Genomic DNA, 24,317 nt, shown 5'->3' on the forward strand with positions numbered 1-24,317 from the left:
AGTAGGAACAGCCTGAATAAAAAGTAAATAATTTAAATTTTTAATTTAGGAGAAAAAAAGGGATTTTAAAAAATGTATGAAAAATCAGTTGGAAATTTTATTGCTTTTGGCCCAAGGTCACTGTAATACTGACTGGGCAGAAGGTTGAAAGAATACACAAGTTGTGGGTGGGGTGTTGCAGTTAGAAAAAGTAAACGCTATGTTCTGAATAGTTTAAAGACAGTGTTTGAATGGCCTAAAAAACTATAATTAAAGAACATAAGGCTGGGGACTTCCCTGGTGGTGCAGTGGTTAAGAATCCGCCTGCCAATGCAGGGGACATGGGTTCGAGCCCTGGTCCTGGAAGATCCCACATGCCGCGGAGCAACTAAGCCCGTGCGCCACAACTACTGAACCTGCGCTCTAGAGCCCGCAAGCCACAACTACTGAAGCCCGCGTGCCTAGAGCCCGTTCTCCGCAACAAGAGAAGCCACCACAATGAGAAGTCCGCGCACTGCAACGAAGAGTAGCCCCCGCTCACTGCAACTAGAGAAAGCCCGCGTGCAGCAACGAAGACCCAATGCAGCCAAACATAAATAAATAAATAAATAAGAATATAAGGCTTTGGTAGCTCTAGTAAACTATGGAAATGAAAGGTCCTGGTTGGGTCATTCAAAAAATATTTGTTGAGTGAATGAAGTGAACAAATACGTAAGTGAGGATCTGACACGAACTAAAAAAGGAAAAGTTTTTAGAGCTCTTAAAGGAAAACAAAATAATATACAATGGAATCACAGCAGAGGATGAAAAAGTTAATTCAGGTTTTTAACAGTAGGAAATATATAAAAATAAAAATCATCACCAACATCTTAGTTGCCTATTTTGCTAAAAGTTGAGAAAGCATGAGTTATCCATAAATAAATGATTAGGGAAGGTATAGATGAATGAAGTAATGGGGGTAAAATCTCAGACTACACTGTAGGTGGTTTAAGTCTCCAAGCAAAGTCTGCAAATACTTTTTCAAGCCCACACTCAGCATGCATTAAAAAGAAAAAAAAAGTAATTGTAATATTAGACTGGACATAGATGCTTGGTGGGTAAAAATCCATATTTTTATAACAAAACATATAAAGATGTTAACTAGATATTTAAAGCAAATGTTAACCTAGCATAGAAATGATCACTTGTAATGATGTAGCATTTGATATATTTATGTAACTCTTTTAGAAAAGCTTGATAACAGGTCACAATTTTTTTTGCCAAAATTTAATATTTGGTGCTACACAGATATTAGATTGAGCTTGCCATGTTTATGCTGCACACATGTTTTCACAATACCAGTAATAGAAAAATCAACTTCAGGAGTAAATGTGAAATACAGAAAGAATTGCTGATTAGATTTTAAAGGAAGTCACACCAGCCAACTGATGGAAGTCACCTTACGCACCATGTGTTATCAGAGGCAAGTTAGATTTTAAGTTTTAATACAATGGCTCTTTTGCGGAGAGAAAAAAATATTTCCATCTTGTGTGCCAACTTATTCTAAACTGAAAAAAAATTATTTGGTGATCAAAAGGCAGGAAAGAGGATCAATAAGACCACATTTGTCACGAATCCAATGTTAATGTTAATTAACCTTTCTGAAAAAGTTCTATTTAATATTTATCAGAAACAAAGGAAGCTTAGATGCCAGTGTGAGTCTGAGAAGGGGAGTGGTGTCCTGGGCCTGGTGCTGGGCTTGCGGTAAGAGGAACCAAATAGCTTCGGGACCCTGAAAGCAGGGGCACTGGCTGTGCTGCTGAGCCTCAACAGATCCCAAGGGAGAGGAAGCAGGGACAGACGCCAGCAGCCCCTGGAGCCCCTCAAAGTCCCAGCATGGTCACACCAGAGCAGAAGCACAGTTCCGACCCTTCTGGGAGTAGAGGGGCAATGTCAAAGATCTTAGACAGCCTAACCGAATTTCCCCCAGAGTTGTGCTGGGGCAGCACAATGACCTCAAAGTACTCACGAGAGCATGAGAGAAGCAAGGAAAGGTGCTGAAACTGAAGGAGCTTTCAGACAGGAATGCACTTGAACTGGACCAACACTAAGGATGAGACAGGACAATGCACATCTCTACGGATGCCTGTAAGGCAGAGGCCACAAGACAAGGTGAGCACTGCTCACCTCCTCCGCCCTCAGCCCAGACCTTAGCACTTTGTAGGGAAAAAGGATATTTAATATTTTAAAAGGATATTAAATATTTAATTTAAATTAAATATTTCTGACTTAAGTTCACTTGTTCTTAAAGTACTCCTTTTATAAGAATGTCATAGGTATAATAAGGGAAAGGTATGATATGAAATGTTAAGGATACACAGGAATCAAGAAAAGGCAGAGATTTTTTTGTTTCCAGCGATGATGGTCTAGGTTATACAGTCCCATCCTTCATAAAAACAAATTTCAAGTGCAGGCTATAATATACAATAATCTAATTAGAAACATCAAATACCCGAGAAGATAATAAGGAACTACCAGGCCAAAATGTGCGGGAAAGCAAGACCCTAAGAGGTAAGCAAGCGGGGAGGCACTTTTGCCCTGATAAGGGGCAGATGTGCATGGATTTTGACAGCCTTACGGGGGAGGTGAAACAGAAATCGAAGACTAGAACGTACCCAAGTGGGGAGAATACAAAGGCCTTTGTCTACACTAAGCTGAGTTTCCCAAGAGTCACCCCCTAAAAATAACAGTGAACCAGAATCAACCCACTTCCCACCCCGAAAGACTGCAGGGACAATGGCTTTGACATGGGAAGTGTACATAAGGAGGCACAGGGGCGTAGTCCATGAGGACTTGTACTCACCAGATGGTCCCTGTGTGCAAAACTGCAGCTCGAATTCACGTCACCTGGGTGGTCCAAAAAACTTTAAGTGGTAAGTTTAGGTCAAAGTGGTGCCAGACTAGTAGTGCCACCAGGCACCTGGCAGAGACAAAAGCAAGTCCTCCAGGGGGTTGGCAGGGTGCGGGGAAGGCCATTCATCCTAAGCCTCAAAGAATCCCTACAGGAAATTTTTCAGTGGTAATGATGAATATCCGGGCAAAAATAAGCAAGCACCCAAGAGCAGACAGGTAAGAGGGGAGTGGGGGAAATCTAAGCAAAATAGAGATGCTAAAAACAAATTCATTCACTAATGAATTTGCAGCCTTTTATGCAAAAAATATTTATGGAGCACCTATTCAGTGCCAGGCTCTATGCAAAGTTGCTGGGGACAGGTGCCATTTCACCTGTCGGATGAGCAAATCACCTAAGGGATGAAAGGTTAGTTGAAATGCCATTATATTTATGTTTATTTACTTCTAGTTTCTGTGTTTTCCAAAGACTTCCAAACACAAAGATGAGTGCCCATTACTATTTAGTGACAGGTTTTGAAATAAACAGTAATCGCCTAGGACTGAAATTGACATCACTGATTCCTTTCTCAGACTCTCATTCCCTAAAGGTTCCATGTTTGAGTTCAGCCTAATTATCCTCTAAGCAAACCAGAGAGCCACATGCATTAACAGAAAGACAAAGTGCTGAAAGATAAAGATAACTATCTCAGAGATAAAAAAACTCAGAGTTAATGATATTTATCTTTAACGGTAAAAGTCCAAAGAGATGATCATGGAATAACAGCATGAATCAGACAACATTAATTTTAAGATAGATCTGGAAACAGTTGAAGGCACAGGAAGGGTGAAGAGAAATTAGTCTAAACTTTACTTATATATAGATTGCCTTTCTTGGCCAAGGTTGTTGGCAAAATCTTGCTGATTATTTGGGTTATTCTGGTATGTCCACACTACTTATCAACCTTTGTCTTCTATTCAGCTTTTTACAATTAGAATTCAAATCATCACCTTTATACTTCTTTATTTGTTTGCTTTTATTAAATATTCTCATGGTTGTCATTTACTGAGCCTTTGGAATGGTCCGACCTGTGCTTTCTTCTCCTTGCTGGGCAAACCAAGACAGTATGGTGTAATAAAAATAATAACAGTAGCAACTGCATATGGGCCTAGAACTGAGCAAGACAGTTTTTAGGAGTTATTTACTCCTCACAACAATTGTAAGGGGTAAGTCATTACAGATGAGGAAATTTATGGGCCAGAGAAATAGAGGGAGCAGAAGCAGGGGCTTCAAAGTTGAACAAACTTGAATTTAAATCCTGACCTGCTCCTGGCATTTCTCCTCCCCTAGAAGTGAGGCTCGGTTTTCTGGGGTGAAGGCTGCTGTGAGGATGAAATGAAATACAGCACAGCTTAGGGCCAGGACTCTGGGAAGTATTTGTTTTTCCTTCCTTCCAATGGTTGCTCATCTGGAAATTCATGTCTTGTCTTACACAGCATCTTCAAATAGTTTTAAAAGTAGCTACCTCCAGGAAAATAATGGAATATTGTACAGAGTTTTTAAAATAATAAAAAGGTGGATAATCACTTACATTTAGGGAGAGCTTTAACTTTTCAGTAGCCCTTCACTCCCTTCCAAACACTGGCTTGTTTGACCCTTTGGAAAATATTTTAATATCTCAGTTGACTTTTTTAGATTGGTTGTCTCCAGGACATAACATTTTCTGTGGGCCTTGAAAAATGCTAATCCAGGACATGATGCAAGAAGAAAGGACCAGGCCTTTGCCTTTCTTTCCAGTCCTCTGGCTGCAGTCTGCCTCCTTCCTTCTCCTGGGATCTATGTGTGTGTCGACGGGATGGGAGGTGGCCAGGGTTGGAAGTAAATCAAGGGTGGGAGGGAGGGCTGTGACACGTAGCTGTCTTTGGTTGCCATAGTAAGGATGCCTAACACAGGAAGAATGTGCTACCTTCCCTTATAAAAGAAACTTTCCTTTTTTACTTTTCTCAAGCTTCTGAGAAAATCATCCTACCTTCTCACATTTAAACCAAAACTACCTACTCCTCTAACAGTGGTCTGAACTAAAAGGCTATATTCACCCAGAGAGTGTGGCTAAAAAAACCCCGGGAAAGATGTATTCACCCCAGTATCCTGGCTGGCACACAGTAGGGGCTCAACAAATATTTGGAGTTACTGCAGTACCTGGGGTGTGAACTGATCATCCTCTGTTGACAATAGAGAACATAATGTAATGATTTCTGCGAGTCCCTAAAAAGATCAGCCCAGCCTCACTTCCAGGAAACCTTCCTAGATCAGCAAGACTCACTTCTCAAATAATTGATTAGTTCAGAGGTCACACATGTGGACAGATTTTGTTTTGGCTTGCAAAGTTTCAAAACACATTTTGAATTAATATTTAAAGCTTGAGAGATTTCATATGCATTTACAGCTGACTTGCTTTACCCAATAGTGTCTATCCACCCCTTTGGGGAACTTGTGCTGGTGCCCTGGATTATAACCATGTTGGCTAAATAAAAGTTCACAAGTCCTACTAGCTGTTTCAGGTGTTAATTTCATCCTATGCAGAACACACACACACACACACACACACACACACACACACACCCCTCCAAACAAAAAATAGAAGGTTCCAAATGTGTAAATAAAAAAACCAAACCCTCCGGCCCTCGAATTTCTCACTTTCTCTGTCTGTGCAGTTGCCGCGATCAGTGTGTAAAACACATGTTTTCAAACCTTTCACTTCACAGGCTCTTGCTGACCGGAGGCATGAAGGGGAAAGACCACCTATCCCTTCATTACTAATGCTTGACAAAGCAACCCCATTGGGAAGGAATTCTTGATGAAAGCAAGGAGGTAAGAATTAAAACCTCACTGATATAAAAGGCTACTAAGTGCCACAGCAGGTTGTCATTTAGAAGATACCCTTGAGAATTTTACAGAAATTAATAAAATTAAATAGGAATAAAACACAAGTGACTTGCATTTAACAATATTTTCGAATGTAATACTGAGAGTCTCTCCACTTTAAAATCGCTCCTATAAAAGGCAACTGGACCCCGACCGTTCTCCCTTCTCAAGTTGATGCCGCCTTCCCCCTGGATCTTCCTGCGGGTCCAGTGTGGTTCCCTGAAACCAAAGAGCCCCCATTCCCTTCCCCTTGGTGCTGAAGTCCACACTTCTGGCCCCTCCATGGCCCCTCCACTCCCCTTCTCCAATTCATGTTTTTTTCACCTCTCCCGCCGCCTGCCACAAAAACACCTCAAAGATATTTCAGTAATAAGTATTATATAATAATAGTAATAAATATTTATTTATTGATCACCTACTATGTGCCAAGCGCAAGTCTAACTGTTTGAGAGAGGTCAGCCCATTCCCTAACCACCATAATCGTCTGAGGCTTGTAGTGTGGTAGTGAAAAGGTGAGCGCTCAGCAGACTGCTGGCTGGGATCTGAACAAGGCTTGCAGACCACCCCTGGTGTGGCCCAAATGGTGGCTACAAGGCTGTTTCCGACTCTAAGAATCTATGATCACTGCTGCCATGTTTAAGGATGCAAATTTTATAGGAGCCCCTATCACTAAGTGGGAAAGAAACTTTTCGAGGAACCCTCTATTTCCCACAATAGGATGGCCCAGATTAATCCTGGATAAGATTGAGCCTCCTGAAAACAGTCCCCTCATCTCACTCCACCAAGCTGAGGGGCCCCCCATGACTGAACCTGAGGTGCCACCCGATTCCAACAGGGAGCTGAATCAAGCTAGAGTCCTGCCAGTGTAGAAATGCAATTTCCTCCCTTACGTCTAGATGGTCGTAGTTTCCTTTATGAATGTCTGTCATGAAAGTCCACCCCAAGGAGTTTCCGTGGACAAAACCCCAATGACTCACTGACGTGTGCCCCGCGACCAAACCTGGCAGGACCGAGTTCCCTCAGCCCACCACCCGCTGGACCCGCGCGGAGCTCATTCAGAAGAAAAGATGGGTCTGGAAAACCTCTTGGAGAAGAAAGGAAATTTCCCATCTCTGGTCCTTTCTCTTAACTGGGACCCACTCTGCCAGCTCCGGAGGTCTGTCCCGGCCGTGACGACCCCACGGGGCGCAGGTTCCCAGAGACGGGGCGGGAAGGGGCTGCCCGACAAGGGCTGCCCCGGGAGTCCCGGCCGAGCCTCGCCCTTCTGCTTCCCTCCTCCTCCTCTTCCTCCTCCCCGCGCCCCAGCCTCGGCGCCGGGGCTGCTCGCCTCCGAGCGTCCCGGGGTTGGAGCGGAGTAGGAAGGCAGGAGACTCGAAGCCTACCGTCTTCTGTTTCTTGACCCCGGACGACATGCTGGCTGGCTGCGGCGGTGCCCTGCGCGCTGGAACTCGGAGCCCAGCTCCTGGGAGCGGAAGCGCTAGGACGCTCGGTGGCGGCGGCAGTGGCTACTGCCGGACTCCCGAGAAGGAGGTATAAAAAGGCTCCACAGACACGTCGCACTTCCCTTGACCAGCCCCCTCCCCCTCCTCCTCCCGCCGTGCTCCTCTCCGCCCCGTCGGCTCCGCCAGCAGCGCCCAACCCAGGGGACCCGGCCGCCTCCTGGGCGGGGTCCCGGGTCCGGCCCCCTACGCCCCGGAGCGGCTCCGCCAGCCCGGGTCGGAGGCAGGACCTTGCAGCCGGGGGCTCGGATGGACACGCCCCACGTGCAGTCGGAGGTCAAGTTCGCTGTCCGCGTTCCCACTGCTAGTGGCTGCCTGAGCTTCCCCCACCTCCCACCCCCGCGCCTCTCCAAGGAAGGCTTCCTGCCTCTGGGACCAGCTTGAAACTGCCAGGCTTGTCGGCATGGTCCTTAGTGGGCACCGATGCCCAGCTTGTCTTCATTTGCGGTAGTAACAGCCACGGTTGACATTTTTTGGTCCTCTCTCTGCACTCTGCTGACCTTTGCCTTCAGCCTCCTGTGGCCCCTAACCCAGGCATTGAGTCCTACTTTCTCCCATGAAGCAGTTGAGGCTTTCAGACTTTCTCAAGATTATCTTCCAAGTGAGGGGATTCAAACCCAGGCCGTCAGCCTCCACAGTCCAGGCTTTCTACACCAGCATCAGCATCGATGATGATGATGATCAAGAAGAAGAAGAAGAAGAAGAAGAAGAAGAAGAAGAAGAAGGGCTTCCCTGGTAGCGCAGTGGTTGAGAGTACGCCTGCCGATGCAGGGGACACGGGTTTGTGCCCCAGTCCGGGAAGATCCCACATGCCGCGGAGCGGCTGGGCCCGTGAGCCGTTGCCCGTGAGCCTGCGCGTCCGGAGCCTGTGCTCCGCAACGGGACAGGCCACAACAGTGAGAGGCCCACTTACCGCAAAAAAAAAAAAAAAGAAGAAATCAGGAGGCGCAGCGCCTGCCTGCACCTTATGCACCATTCACGGGACTAAGGGGTTTACATGCATTCACGCCTTTGGAGCTCACAATATTTTCCTCCTGTTACAGATGGGCCAGCTGAGGCACTGCTCCGACTCACAAAGTTGAGTAGGCAAGGCCAGCCCGGGAAAATGGTCAGTAGTAGCCCAGCCACTTGTTTCAGTCCATCCCCCAAAGCATTCCTATAGTACTTCCGTGTGTTCAGCAACCAGGATGGGCCCTGAGGCAAAAAAGTAAGAGGAGGCCCAAGTTGACAAGGCTTATGGACTACACCTTAGGGCTCCAAGGTTTTGTCAGAGGGCAACTCTTTTAACTCAAATGTCTGGGACAAGCAAAAGTAAGGAAGGAGAAGCTATGGTTAGTGACAGCACCTTGAGGGCAGTCACAAGGCCTCACACTCCTCTGTATCTTAATTCCTTGCACAATGTGACAAACAGATCAATAGGATAGTACAAAAGAACCATGAAGATGCCCAAGGGCCACACTGCTCATTCCAACTTTGGTCTTCCTTCTGTGAAAAGGCTGAAGTGATAGCCTAAGGAAGTGAGGATTGGAACTTTTCTTTCATATCTAATTGTATTTCTGGAAGACTGTCAGCTTTCCAGACAGACACTAAAGATCTGAATATCCATTCATTGATTGCCTTTCTCCATAGGAAGTTGGGAAAAAAATAAATAAATCAGGAGTCAGAAACTTAAAAGGCAGCCTACATGTTTGTCCAGTCTTGAAATATCAGTATATTTATTTTCTTAGTCATTTGAAGTAAGCTGCCACCACTCCCTTCAGATATGAGCAGCTAGAGGGCAAATGTTGGGTTTGAGTTTCTGTTCTGCACACAAACTAGCATGTTTTGAATTTTGGGGGTTTAAACAGTAACATCCCATTCTAATTTTATTGGAAAAATCCACTTGTATCAGTTCCAGCCATATTTTGAACCCTGCCAGATTCTGCCCTAAGAGAAAAGGTAAATTAAGTGTTGATAGAAAAATAGCAATTTGCATGATTGTTATTTTTTCATATTGCTTCTTTAAAAGCTGAAACAGAAGGATGTTAAGGGCAAATCCATAAGGGCAACTTCCTGGAAAAGAAATATATGACTGTTTAGACCTGGGGGAGGTTTTGCGATCTTTTGTCCAGTTTCCCTCTCCCTGTATTTCACAGATGGGCAATGCAAAACTGGTGCTGAGAGAGGAGAGGTAATCTGACCCTCCTCACTAGTTAGGGGCGGTGCTGAGACTCAAACCCAGGTCAGTCAGCTCCCCAGATGCAGTGAATCACTCAGCCTCTAGTTCAACTACTTCAAAACCCCCATGATAATTGCAAACTGGACTGTTTATCTTGTTTTAGATTTAATTAATTCTCAAACAGAGTACTTTGGAACAGATATTCTTTCATTACTTTCAAAGACGTGTGAAATAGGAGGCCTCAGCTCCCTTGGACTCAAACCGCGATGTTTAAGATCCCTTAACTTCACAGATCATCAGTTTAGTTGTAATTCAGCATGGCAACTCACTGAAAAGTAAAATAATCTTTCTTTTTTATTTTCCCAGGGTCTTTCTTTTAAAGGTGACGTTTGGAATTCTTTTTCCTCTCACTACCCTCTTACTCCTAGGAGAGGACATTCCTTCTGAAAAGATATGAGCAACTAGCAGCTTAATTTTTGTTTTTTGTCTTTTGTTTTTTTTTCCCGGTACGCGGGCCTCTCACTGTTGTGGCCTCTCCCGTTGCGGAGCACATGCTCCGGACGCGCAGGCTTAGCGGCCATGGCTCAAGGGCCCAGCCGCTCCACGGCATGTGGGATCTTCCTGGACCAGGGCACGAATCTGTGTCCCCTGCATTGGCAGGTGGACTCTCAACCACTGTGCCACCAGGGAAGCCCAGCAGCTTAATTTTTGAAGTCTATGAATCTAGAACATCAGAACTGGGAGGAGACTCATTTAGGGGAAGGAAGGAAGGGTTGAGATCTGTTCAGTCATCTGGACACACTCTCCATAACTTTCTCAGTAGTGTTTCCTCTGAGACTCCACTGTAAGACACTGTGGCCTGCACTGTACCAATTTACAATCCTTGATACTACTCGCAACATTTGCATGAGGGTTTCAAAATTTTCTTCCTGTTTTTCTTTTGTTTTCTTCCTTCCAGGAATTGGTTCAGCTATAATAACTAACTTAATAAGGTGGTGATTACTACTTGGTCCTTTCATTGTTTAGACAAAATGGAGTCAGCTTCCCCAAATAAACAGGGAAACACATATACAAAGAATGATGGTGTTGATGAGATGTTTATGCCACAGGTTCCCCAATACACTTTAGGGAGGCTTATCACATTTTAGGGGATCTAGTTTGGAGGCATCTTCCCTGGATTGGCCGTTCCAAAGGAATGCAGTTGCATTGCCCCCTAGTGGCTGTAATTCATAAAAGGGACCTAATTGTTGAAACCCCGTGTACAGAAATAAGTGTAGCATTTCCTTGGGTCAAGAAGTCCTTAGAGAAAGTCCTCTAGGATTCAAATATTCTTCCCATTCTCAGACACAGGTACTACCAAGACAAGCAAGACATGGTCCCTGCCTTCAAGAAACAATCTAGTGAAGGAGACAGTCTCTTCCTCCCAACCCCACCCCAGTACATTACAATATATTACTAGGACAGGTAAAAATGATACATGCATACCTTAGATATTTTATTTTGACTTAAACACATGCACTTCATTAATCTTTGATGTAGGGCTAAAGGCTTCTCTTGTGGTATGGGTACACTGGTGGGAGTTCCAAAAACCACTTTCATAGGCAACTTCAACAATTTCCAGTTTGATGTTTTATAGAGTTAAAAATTAAGGGTCTTTCCAAAGCATCCATCTCTTCTCATGGAAAACACAACTCTTTTTTCCCACTCATATGCTATTCACTTAAGTCACATCTAACTAAATTACTTAGTTACACTAATAGGTACAAGTGGCTTATATAAATAGGTTTGGAAATAAACACAATGGATCTCAGTAAGCATCCAGCGTAGGGAGTGGAGGTGCTAAAGTGTGTGGGCATTCCAGTGTGTCCTACTGTCAAAGAACACCGAGTGTGCTGTGGGCATCAGTCATTATCTTTTCCAGAAGAAATGGAGAGCGTGGATTAAACTGGCCAGTCAGTTAAAAGGAAGGATTTTGTGGGAGCACAGAGTTCAACTTTGAAAGGAGGGAGAGTGGAGAGAGATGTCAGGTTTTTTCTTGGGGAATATTATACATAAACTAAGACTTGAAAGAAGGGTAGGGTTCTGCCAGCCTTCCCCTCCATAGAGTGAGGGTATGTGTAAATTCAAAAATGTAAAGGCAGAGAGCCGCATGAAATAACACGGTATGTTCAGAAAATTATAAGTATCTGTATTGCTGAGTTTAGGAGATACAACGGAAGAGTGGGGGAAGGCTGAAGGCTGTAATAGAGGACGTGCCATGTACAATCAGGCAGCGACGTGATTTTGCATGTTCTCTTTATGCTCATCGGGGTGCATTAGCCATGTGGCTGGCCTTGTATTTACTCATTAGTCATAGAGACATTTGCTGTGTCCAAAGATGAGAAGTCACCGTCCTGAGGTGAAGGAGATGGATACGTACACAAACAATTCCAAGGAATGTGATTAAGTGCCAGAATAAAGGGATATTCGAAGTTATAGGGAAAGCGTGCACGCGTGATGACTACGAAGAGATTCCAATGGGTGGTGATAATTTAACCTGCGTTTCAAGGATAAAAGAAAGCTAGATAGGAGAGTGATCTGTGACCCTACTGATGGTCCAGGCTGCCTGGACTGATGTTTCCAGCTGCATGAAGCATTCATTTCCTACCCCGGTATCCCCTGTGCCTCCTTCAAGTGCCTCAGCCTGTCACTGAAGACCCAGGTAGAGCAGAGACAAGCTGCTGACAGCCAGATTGCACAACTCTGACCCAATTACCAAAAGGCCGCGCACAGAACTTAGGCAACCAGAGGAAAGGCCTACACTTCCTGGCAGGAGTAACGCTCCTCTGCCATTTCTCGGGTGGAATCCAGTACATAGTTTTTTGTCTACTCTTTGTATTAGTTTAAAAAGAAGTACATTTATTAGTATGTGCACACATTTTGCAAAATAGAAACATTTAGGGTATTTAGGAAAATTCACTCCAAAATTCAACAAACCTCAGTGGAAACAAGTTGCATTTGTTTAATGGCAGGCAAATCAATTACTTGAGTCTATTAATTGGCTGCATTTTCAGTCTTCAACAGGTTCTTTTTAAAGATGTTTAGCAAGGTGGAAGATAACTTGATCTATGTCACTTAGAGCCTTTAAATTATTAGAAAAATATCCAACTAAACTTAAATTATTTAACTATTAACTATTGAATTAACAAATTATTTAACTTAAATTTAAATTATTAGAAAAATCCAACTAAACTTAGTAGATTTTAAGACAGTAGTTTTAAGGAAGGAAGAAGAGAAGGAATAAAGGAAAGAGAGAAGGAAAAACAAAGAAGAAAGAGGGCTTCCCTGGTGGCGCAGTGGTTGAGAGTCCGCCTGCCGAGGCAGGGGACGTGGGTTCGTGCCCTGGTCTGGGAAGATCCCACATGCCGCGGAGCGGCTGGGCCCGTGAGCCATGGCCGCTGAGCCTGCGCGTCTGGAGCCTGTGCTCCGCAACGGGAGAGGCCACAACAGTGAGAGGCCCGCATACCAGGGAAAAAAAAAAAAAAAAAACTAAAAATACAACTGTAATCATAGGGGTAATCTTAGGCTCCTAAAGATAAATGGGGCAACAGTCCCATTATAATAAAATCATAAATATTGGCCCAAATTATTAATATGCACTGCTGAAACAAACTTAGGCTTGAACCTTGAAATCCCCCTATTAAAACACTGTCTTTTCTTCATTAAATCCAGCCCCCACACACACTTGTTTTTCTTTTCTTCACTTTTAGTTTAGAAAGAAAATTCTGCTCTGAACAGGGGGAAGTTCTGTTGAAGCCCCAAGGGCTCTCAAACTTCACTGTATATTATAACCATCTGAGGACACCACACACCTGACTCATTAAATCAAAATCTGGGGGTGGGTCCCAGGCATCAGAAGTTTTCAAAGTTTGACTTTAAGAGAGTCATTTGTTCTCAAAACTGAGGCTGCATCAAGATTCCTTGTGTGAAATTGCAGACTGCTCCCCCTCCCCCATGCCCAGAGTTTCTCACCCTGGCGGTGTAGCGTGGATTGCATTTCCAACCAATTTCCAGGTGATGCTGTTGCTGCTGATCCAGGGACCACGTTCTGAGATCATTGCCTTAAATATAGGTCTTCCAACTACCCCGTATGTTTTCATTTTTTTATAGGAAATTTTGAAAGTAAGTAGAAAGAGAAGAAAAGGGTGTGTTGGGGAGATAACCTTGGATAATATTCTTAAAAACCATCCCACTACAGTGAATAAAATGTCTTACAGGATTAACAAAGAAGGAAATAGACTTTACCAGGAACTCTCAACTCTGACTAATCATTAAAATCACATTGGAAGCTTTAAAAAAAAAAAAAATTCAGGTTCCTGGATTTCCCTCTCTCCCTCTCAATCTACAGATCTCTGGGATGGGGCCCGCTCTGAATATGTTAAACCCTGGGGGTGATTCCACTTTGCAGCCAGGTAGGGAACCACTAATCTAGCCCACCAGTGCACAAAATTTACATTTATAAAATCACACATTCCTGAATCCCATCCTGGGAATTCTTCCATAAGATCGCTTAGTTCTAATTCTGGTTGAGGGGTTTTAATTAGGCCTCAGTGCTTTTCTCCCAGATGCTTTGTTTATTCAGAGCTCTTTCTTTTTCTTAAGGGCTTTAGGCTTTAAAACCGGGGGAAAACCCCAGTTATATTTTCTACTTTCCATCCTGAGCCCAGAATGGTCTTGCGCGAATGGTAGAGAACCAGGACAGGGGAATATTAGGTATAAAAATCAGTTAATATTTTGAAAATATTGTCCCACCATATCATTTTTTCTAACATTACTTATTGAAAAATCTATCCTTTCTTCTACTGGTGTGTGGTGCTTCCTCCGTGATGCAAAATGTTAGCTGGCAGGGGTGTCCCCTTGCAATTGTTGAGTAATAAATCCTTATGATCCTCCACCAGGGAGCCACTATGAGAAGCAGATCAGTTATAAATTATAACTTGGAACTTTTTTGGTCATTTGTTCTTCCAGACTAATTACTAAATTATTTTATTAAGCCTCCCTGCCCTGCTCCCTAAAACTGTATAGGGCTTCTATTGAATTGTTAATAAATAAATTATGCATTAATTTGGGAAGAATTGATACAACGATCAAGTTTCTTCTCTAGCACATGGTATCTCGTCTATTTAGGCTTCTTGAATCTCACACATGCAGTAAAGTAATTCCTATGGAATTATAAAGGAAATTTCCCACCCTACCCCCTTCTATAATTCTTGTTTGGGAGGAATGGTATGGATTATTACACTTGGTTACTTTTTAAAATTTAGTTATTTACTTAAAGTAAGAAAACAACATTCCTTTTTTCCCCTTACAAACATAATTCAGACCACACTTTGGGAACAAGGGACTTAAAGAATGAAATCAGAGCCCGGTTGAGGGATCCTTCTGGGGGAGTCAGGGGAGGGGGAAGTTGCTTCCAAGCAAGGTCAAGCCTGGACAGGGCTCTTACTTGCAAATGGTCTTCCACCAGCTCTCTGAGCTGTGATACAAGGGTGGGTCAGCTCCATTAAAGAGATGTGTACAGGGCGCACCAAGAGAATCCTAGTCTGAAGTCAGACCTAGGCTGAGGGAAGTGGCTGCTAATGGGCATGGGGTTTCTTTGCAGGGCGTGAAAATGTCCTAAAATTAGAAATTGGTGATGGTAGCACAACTCTGTGGTGATTGTACTAATAACATTGAATTGTATAACACATTTGATGGTATGTAAATTATATCTCAACAAAACTGTTATTTTTAAAAAAGGTATATCACCATACACTTACCATGTGACCCAGCAATCCCATTCCTAAGGTTTCACACAGAAGAAATGAAAATTTATGTTCACACCAAAACTTGTACATGAATGTTTATAGCAGCCTTATTCATAATCACCCCAAACTGGGAACCATCTAGCTACCTTTCAAATGGTGAATGAATAAATTGGTGAATGGATGTACTACCTTTTAGTGGCACATCCATATGATGGGATAGTACTCAGCAATGAAAAGGAAGAAACTACTGATTCATAAAACAACATACCACAGGAGGATCTCAAAAATATTTTGCTAACTGAAAAAAGCCAGACCCCCCCCCGCAAATATTTCATGATTCTGCTTAAATGACATTTTGGAAAAGGCAAAACTCCAGGGATTAAAAAACAGATCAGTGGTTGCCAGGGGTTGAGGTTGGGAGAAGAGTTTGATTTCTAACGGGCAGTACGGGTGGGTTTAGGGGGCAATGGAACTGTCCTAATAGTTCTGTCCCATGACTGTGGAGGCAGACACCTGACTGGGCATTTGTCAAACCTATAGAACTGTATACTGCAAAGAGTAAATTTTACTGAATGTGAACTAAAAACAAACAAACAGACCAACAAAAAAACTATGTGGGGGAAATCCAAAATAAAATACAAATGGTAAAATATGAACATAAATGTGTTATAAATGAATAACATGACCACACTGAAGACAGTGGCAAAGAACTAACCTATGTTACCTTAGAAAAGAGCATTTTGACTGCCCACTGTAAAGCTAAAGACAAAAAGAACTGTATGCAAACACCGTTCTCTAGTTTGTAAATTTGTTTCTCACAGGGATATGGGTTAGCAATTCTGAGACTATTTTATATGTGTATTAAGTTTGAACAAATAGGTAAATATATTATGGGTAATAAGAGCCAGCTTTCTCACTGTTAGTGAAAAAAATTACAAATGAGGAGCCGGGAAAGCTAGGATGAACCTGCTAGGGCTGGGTGGAATCAGAGATATTAGCATGAACTCACAGGCTTTTAATATATATACAGATAGGTAGATATAGAAATATAGATATGTGTATATAAATGTGTTAGTATACATGCTTATATTTCCTAGCTCTGTCCAGTGAGAGGGTCTAAAAGCAATGGCATTACGGTAGCAATGAGTACACCTAGTGCCCAGATCTTGATTTCTAAATAATCATTCTCCAATAAAAGGAACCAGGGCTCCTTGGAGAAGTGGTTGAATCCAGAGCTGAGGCAGAAAGTATACAAAATGAGGCTGGAGCATCTTGTGGTGCCAGAAAGTAAGGAAGTGCTAAAAGAAGAACAGAAAGAAGGAAAGAAAGAAAGGAGGGAAGGAAGGGAGGAAGGGAGGGGGGAAAGAAGGAAGGAAGGAAGGAGGGAGAAAGAAAGAAAGAGAGAGAGGGAGGGAGGGAGGGAGGGAAGGAAGGAGACAGAAAGAAAAGGGCATGTTAAAAAGACATGGGAAAGCAATTATACCCCAATAAAGATGTTTAAAAAAAAAAAAAAAAGACATGGGAACCACTTGATAGAACTCCTAATGGACAATGCTGGAACAATTTGAGCCACAAAATCTATGATAGTGTTAGATTATAACTCATAGGAAAAAATAAATATCTAAGAGCCCATACTAACATAAATAAATTATTAAATAAGTAAATGGGGGAGAAGAGGCAAACCTTTCTTTCAGAGAGATTCCAAATAATAAATGTATAAAGAATGAAGGAAACAGTAAATCACCATTGGAACATCACAATAATAATTGTTGCAGACAAATCCCCCAAAGAATGCTTAAATTAGTGTGTGGAAATTCAAGGGGAAAATAAGATATTTGTATAGTCTCAAAGTTTACATCCCAAGATATTTATTAATTAAAAGGGGGAAAAATTAGTAATTTACAGTGGACAAATCCAGTAGACACCACTTTAACCATATGATCTAAGTTATCATAACAAGCAATAAAACATCAACATCGTGTACCTCCTCATCTGATGCAGTGAAAAGGGCATATTGCTTCTGTGGTATTCTTGCTAAAAATCCATAATCTCAGTCTAATGAGGAAACATCAGACAAACACAATTGAGACCATTCTACAAAATAACTGATCAGTACTCTTCTAAAGGGTCAAGGTCATGAATGACAAGGACAAATTGAGGAACCATCACAGATTGAAGGAGACTAAGGAGATGTGTTGGACAGACTTCAAGGTGGCCCCATAGTTTTCCCTCTGGTATTTATGCCTTCGTGTAATCCCCTCCCCTTGAGTGTGGGAAGGACCTGTGACTTATTTCTAACCAGTGGGATGTGGTAAAAGTGATGGGAGGTGTGTGATTCTGGCTACGTCCCTGTGATTATATATAAATGCAGCCTCTGTCTTGCAATGGAGTCTCTCTCTATTTTTCTGGCTTTGAAGAAGCCAGCTGCCATGAATCCTACAACCACAAGAAAATGAATTCTGCTAACAACTTGAGGGAGTTGAGAAGAGGATTCTTTCCCAGTTGAACCTCCAGATAAAATCCCAGGCCTTAACGATACCTTAATTGCAGCCTTGTGAGACTCTAAGCAGAGACCCAGCTAAGCCATGACTCCTATAAGCAGCCTGTGAGGTAATAAATATGTGTTAAGTTACTAAATTTGTGGTAATTTGTTACACAGCATAGGACACCTATACAGGAGCTATGACCAGTGAATGATATGTGGGATCCTCAATTGGATCCTGAAACACCAAAAGGACATTTGTCAAAAAACTAATGAAATCCTAATAAAGTCAATAGTTTTTGTACCAGTGTTAATTTCTTTTTTTCTTTTCTGTCTTTTCTTTTCTTTTGTGTGTGTGGCTTAAACAACAGAAATGTATTTTCTCACAGTTCTGGAAGCTGGAAAGGGCAAGATCAAGGTCCAGTTGGGTGCAATTTCTGGTGAGGGCTTTCTTCTTGGCTTCATACCGTGTCCTCACAGGGCTTTTCTTTGGGATGTGTGTGTGTGTGTGTGTGTGTGTGTGTGTGTGTGTGTGTGTGTGTAGAGAGAGAGCTCTCTGGTCTCTTTCCCTCTGTCTCTGTCTCTCTCTCTCTTTTTATTTAGATATAACCAATGTTAATTTCTTAGTTCTGATAATTGTATTATGGTTATATAAGATAGTAACATTACAGGAAGCTGGGTGAGGAATACATGGGAACTCTCTGCACTAATTTTGACAATCTTTCTGTAAGTCTAAATTTATTTCAAAATTTAAAAATTAATAAAAGTGTATCAAATTTACAAGCTTTAGCACAGCAAAGGAAAGCATAAACAAAATGAAAAGACAATCTACAGAATGGGAGAAAATATTTGCAAATGATGCGACCAACAAGGGCTTAATTTCTAACATATACAAACAGCTCATATAGCTCAACAACAAAAGAACAAACAACCCTATCCAAAAATGGGCAGAAGATCTAAATAGACATTTTGCCAAAGATATACAGATGGTCAACAGGCACATGAAGAAATGCTCAACTTCACTAATTATTAGAGAAATGCAAATCAAAACTACAGTGAGGTATCACCTCACACCAGTCAGAATGGCCATCACTAAAAAGTCCACAGGACTTCCCCAGTGGAGCAGTGTTAAAGAACCCACCTGCCAATGCAGGGGACATGGTTTCGATCCCTGGTCAGGGAAGATCCCACATGCCGCGGAGCAACTAAGCCGGTGCACCACAACCACTGAGCCTGCACTCTAGAGCCCATGAGCCATAACTACTGAGCCTGCATGCCACAACTACTGAAGCCTGCATGCCTAGAGCCCATGCTGTGCAACAAGAGAAGGCACTGCAATGAGAAGCCCGCTCAGTGTGATGAAGAGAAGCCCCCACTACTCTTGCAACTAGAGAAAGCCCGCGTGCAGCAATGAAGACCCGACGCAGCCATAAATAAATAAATAAATTTATATTTTTTAAAATGTCCACAAATAACAAATGCTGGAGAAGTTGTGAAGAAAAGGAAACCCTCCTACACTGTTGGTGGGAATGTAAGTTGGTACAGCCACTGTGGAAAACAGTATGAAGGTTCCTCAGAAAACTAAAAATAGAGCTACCATATGACCCAGCAATCCCACTCCTGGGCATATATCCGGACAAAACTATAATTCAAAAAGATACATGCACCCCTATGTTCATAGCAGCACTATTCACAATAGCCAAGACATGGAAACAACCTAAATGTCCATCGACAGATGAATGGATAAAGAAGATGTGGTACATATGTACAATGGAATACTACTCCGCCATAAAGAAGAACAAAATAATGCCATTTGCAGCAACACGGCTGCAACTAGAGACGATCATACTAAGTGAAGTAAGTCAGAAAAATAAAGACAAATACCATATGATATCACTTATATGTGGAATCTAAAATATGACTCAAATGAACCTATCTATGAAACAGAATCATAGACATAGAGAACAGACTGATGGTTGCCAAGGGGGAGGGCGTTGGAGGAGGGATGGAGTGGGAGGTTGGTGTTAGCAGATGTAAGCTTTTATCTATGGAATGGATAAACAACAAGGTCCTACTGTATAGCACAGAGAACTATATTCAATATCCTATGATAAACCATAATGAAAAATATACAAAAAAGAATGTATATATATATGTATAACTAAATGACTTTGCTGTACAGCAGTAATTAACACAACATTGTAAATCAACTATACTTCAGTAAAAAAAAATAATAATAATAAAAAGTGTATCACTAGCAGTATTCCTTGCTATCACTCTCTTGGTTAAGAGTCATATTTTATTTTGTTATTTGGAGTCTAAAATGAAAAGAAGAGGTAGAAAGAGACAAAAAAGAAAGGGGAATGATTAAAAAGCATGTGAGCATGTGACCATTTTTTAATGAGAAAGAGATATTATAATTGGAATTAATAGTGAAGGAGCATAAGGATGGCCCTGAGCTCTGCCCATGCTCAGAAAAAAGGACCATGTGGAAACTTTAGGTACAACGTGCCTGCACACCCAGAACTGTGCAGCCCGGGACAGGGCCAGGCAACTGCTCCTAATTTGGAGAAGGCAAAAATTTAAATGTGAGACAGAGAGGAATTCAGTATTGGCAGCAGAAGTGGAAAGAAAAACCAAGAAAAGCCATTAAGCAGTTGCCATTAAGCAATGGAATTCACGAGGAAGTAGAGGTTTGAGGTAAAGAAGCACAGACACTGTAGAAGCACAGATCCAGAAAAACTGTCACAAGAATATCAGATTCTCTGGAGCAGGGAACAAAGGACCTCTGATGCCAGGCTGCTGGAGCTGCAGTGTGCGTCTCAAAGAAATTACAGGAGACTTTTCCATCACGCAGCAGACTCAGATCAGAAGCTCTGAATGTCAGCAAAGTGTCCTTTCACCTCAGCCCCACAAGACACCAATCAACTCCTACAAACATGACTAATTTTTAAGTTTAATATTCATTATTAAAATTTTCACCATTATTATCTTAAATCTAGACTGGAAATCAGCAAAATATGGCCTACATATTTTTGTATGGCCCAAACTAGGAATGGTTTTTATAATTTAAAATAGTTGAAAATAATCAAAAGAATAATAACATTTTGCAATGTAAAAAATTATATGCGACTCAAATTTTGGTATATGTAAGTCAAGTTTTATTGAAACCCACCCACAGTCATTCACTTATATATTTTCTAGGTCTGCTTTTGACTATAATGGCAGAATGGAGTGGTTGCAACAGAGATTGTATGGCCTGTAAACCTAAAATATTTATTCTCTGATACTTTACCGAAAAAGGTTCCTGACCTCTGCTCTGGACAAACAAAGCAAGCCTTGATTATAGCATTTGCCCATTTCTATAGTCAAACAGACCCACCATCCTCAGCTGGGATTCCAGCCCAGACCTGTGCTCCCTCTTCACTCCATTGTCACAGCCTCAGTGGCTTGAAACAATAACATACTTCAGTTCTAACGGTTAGCAATGCATCAGATCACTATCTCAGATCCATGAAATTTCAAAGCAACTTACCCCTCTTTGCCTCTTGGGTAAATTGTTAACTCAGTTATAACTATACCTGCATTCCTTGTAATTTTATTTGCATGGTCCTTTCAGAAAAACAACAAGTTTTTTCAAATGTGGGGATTAGAACATTGAATTTTTTTCTTTCTGGATGAAATATATCACTCTCACATATTCTGAGTTCTGAACAAAAGATATTTCCATATTTTTAAGTAGTTGAAAAGAATGGTATTATTTCAGACTTGCAGCATAAATACTGTATCACTTCATATTCAGAGTAAGCTTATAGAAAAAACAGATGAGTGAAAGCACCCAAAGGAGTTGTGATATCAACAATATTCATTCCATCCCAAAATGTTACTGCATCATGAAGTGCAAAGAGGGCTTTAACAAAATGAGAATCTTGTCCTCCTATCTCAGTCAATTATTAAATGCTTTCCACCCATACTCACTACTCACTTCTCTGTTCACACTGGTATGTGAAATTTTTGTCTCCATTAAAATGAGCCAGCCATCTTGGGAATGTTTTTTGAATAGAACCAAAAATAAAATGCTAATAAGCTGAACATGTATGTACTTGCAACATAAAAAGCACCTATGTCTAATAAGAGTTCGAAATTATTATATCTAAAATCTTTAAACACTATTCTAATAGGAAGCAATTATTTTACCTCATTTGTCACATGACAAGCTCAGCGATGTTGACTTAGGTAGCAGATTCACACCAGATACAAACATTTCCCAAAATGGTGGAGTTATGAAGGTCTCAAACTAATTCATAGGACATTTTCCAAGTAAGTATGGAAAAAAATCATCTGTGGGATTCTGTAAACTTCCCTGCCTAAAAAAAACATTCTCAAACTTAGTCCTACTTATCCATTCTATTCCTTAATCCGTTTGGCCATAGACACCTTTTTTCATAGTAGAATTCTGATGAGAAAGCATTAGCTAAACACATTGATGGTCTAATTATTGGGTTTTTTTACAAATACAAATTCCCAAGGTGGTGCAAAAAAAGTGAGGTTGAGTTGTTAAGATTAATTTGTTGTTTTAGGCCCAACGCCCAGTTGGCTAAGTCATGACAATGAAGCTAATGCACATAGCACTTGACACTATCCTAAGTGCTGTACGTATATATTAACTTACTTAACCTTCAGGACAACCAATAAAGCAGGTAATATTGCTATGTTCTTTGTTTTAGAAGAGGAAATGAGGCACAAAGAAGTTAAGTACCTACGTAAATGGCAGAGTCAGGATTCAAATCCAGAGAATCAGGCTATGCATGCAACCCCTCCCATGCCTGTGCATGAAATACTCTTTTTTTAAAAATTCTTTTCATTTATTTTATTTATTATTTTTTGGCCATACCTCACGGCAAGTGGGATCTTAGTTCCCCGACCAGGGATAGAACCCCCGCCCCCTGCGTTGGAAGAGTGGAGTCTTAACCACTGGACCACAAGGGAAGTCCATGAAATACCCTTTTAATAAGAAGTATTAAACAACAATGTTCACTACCTTGGAGTTGTTAGTAGAAAAGTCATTCTGCATAAGTGAAAAGAGGAACCTGAGTGGCTTTAGAGACTATCAATAATTTTTTATCTTAAAGCTTTAAAAGGTATTCTTTTAAAATGTTTTCAAGCGCCTCCAACAACAAGAACTAAGTCCCAGCTCCTGCGCTATGTGTCCAGATAGACACCGGCTAGGAAAGGGGCATTTTTATTTACTAGCTTTCTTCGCATATGTTCATCTGGAGAACTTTTAAGACAACTTGTTTTCTTAAGTCGGTTTATGAGTCCTTGAAAATGTGTTCATAATGTCAGTTTGCTTAGCAAACGTTTATTGGAGATGGTGTTTTTGCACTTATATCTTGAGCCCTGCCCAGGTTGAATAATCAGAAATCTCATATCAGTTGAGTCCAAAGGAAGAAACTTGACTTCTATAGAAAAGCAGGCCTCAGAGCCTTTTATTGACCAAACTTCTTTCCTTGCTAGCTTCCAGGGTACAGAGAATAAATTAAGCATTATTTAAAAATCATAAATAAACTCTCCTTCCTGGGAGAGTTCTTAAAGGTATTCCTATAGATTCAACCAAAGCGCTGGAAAATGATAAAAACTCAGCAAACAAGAGTTCTTTTCAGGCTTGCCATTGCCTGTGGTAGGAGGGTAGGTGATTCATCACTTACTTTTACTCCACAGTGAAAGGAACTTAAAATCCTTGGAGCTTCCCCAGCCGACATGGAGGGAGGGGCCGATGAAGTGGCAACTTGTTGCACTTGAGTTTGATGTAACCTAGTTGAGTCAGGAGGTTTGCAATGTGGTCTTGGCTGTGCCGTGAGACAGAAGCAAGGCTTAGAACAATCTCTTCTTTCTTTTTTTTTTTTAACAACTTTTTGAAATATAATTCACATAGCATAAAATTCACCCATTCAAAGTGTACAATTCCATGGACTTTAGTATATTTACAGAGTAGTTCTGTACATTCATCACCAAAATCAAATTTAGAATATTTTCATTATCCCCCAAAGAAACCCTGCACTCGTTGGCCATCACCCCATAATTCCCCCATCCTCCGGTGGGCAACCACTAATCAACTTTTTATCTCTACAGATTTGCTTATTCTGGATATTTCATACAAATGGAGTCATAAAATATGTGGCCTTCTGAGTCTGGTTTCTTTCACTTAGCGTAATATTTCAAGGTTCATCCATGTTGCTGCATGCATCAGTATTTCATTCCTTTTCACGGCTCCACTGTATGAAAATACCACTTTTTCTTTATCCATTATTGATGGACATTTGGGTAGTTTCCACCTTTTAGCCACTGTGAATGGTGCTGCTATGAACATTTATGTGTGAGTTTTTGTGTAGACATATGTTTCCATTTCTCTTGGGTACATACCTAGGAGTGGAATTGCTAGGTCATATGCTAACTGTATGTTTAATGATTTGAGGAACTGCCAGACTGTTTTCTTAAGTGGCTGCATTGTTTTACATTCCCACCAACAAGGTATGAGTGTTCCAATTTCTCCATTTCTTGGCTAACACTTGTTACTGTCCATCTTTTTTATTAGAGCCATGCCGGTGGGTGTGAAGGA

The 24,317-nt window shown here is 41.5% G+C and overlaps 1 protein-coding gene across 6 annotated transcripts in view; it reads right to left on the reverse strand.

Annotated features, from left to right (window-relative positions):
- Nucleotides 1-7,347, reverse strand: part of PAPSS2 (3'-phosphoadenosine 5'-phosphosulfate synthase 2) — a 79,696-nt gene extending 72,349 nt beyond the window's left edge. For 2 of the 6 annotated variants that reach the window (XM_060034534.1, XM_060034532.1), the window contains exon 1: nucleotides 7,156-7,347. In XM_060034534.1, coding sequence (XP_059890517.1) covers nucleotides 7,156-7,185 — 30 coding nt within the window. In that variant the 5' untranslated portion in view covers nucleotides 7,186-7,347. The remainder of the gene's footprint in view (nucleotides 1-7,155) is intronic. The other 4 variants (XM_060034533.1, XM_060034535.1, XM_060034537.1 and 1 more) reach the window with 2 other exon arrangements.
- Nucleotides 7,348-24,317: the final 16,970 nt, after the last annotated feature.

This window comes from Delphinus delphis, chromosome 16 (assembly GCF_949987515.2).
Source record: "Delphinus delphis chromosome 16, mDelDel1.2, whole genome shotgun sequence".
Classification (NCBI taxonomy): Eukaryota; Metazoa; Chordata; class Mammalia; order Artiodactyla; family Delphinidae; genus Delphinus; species Delphinus delphis.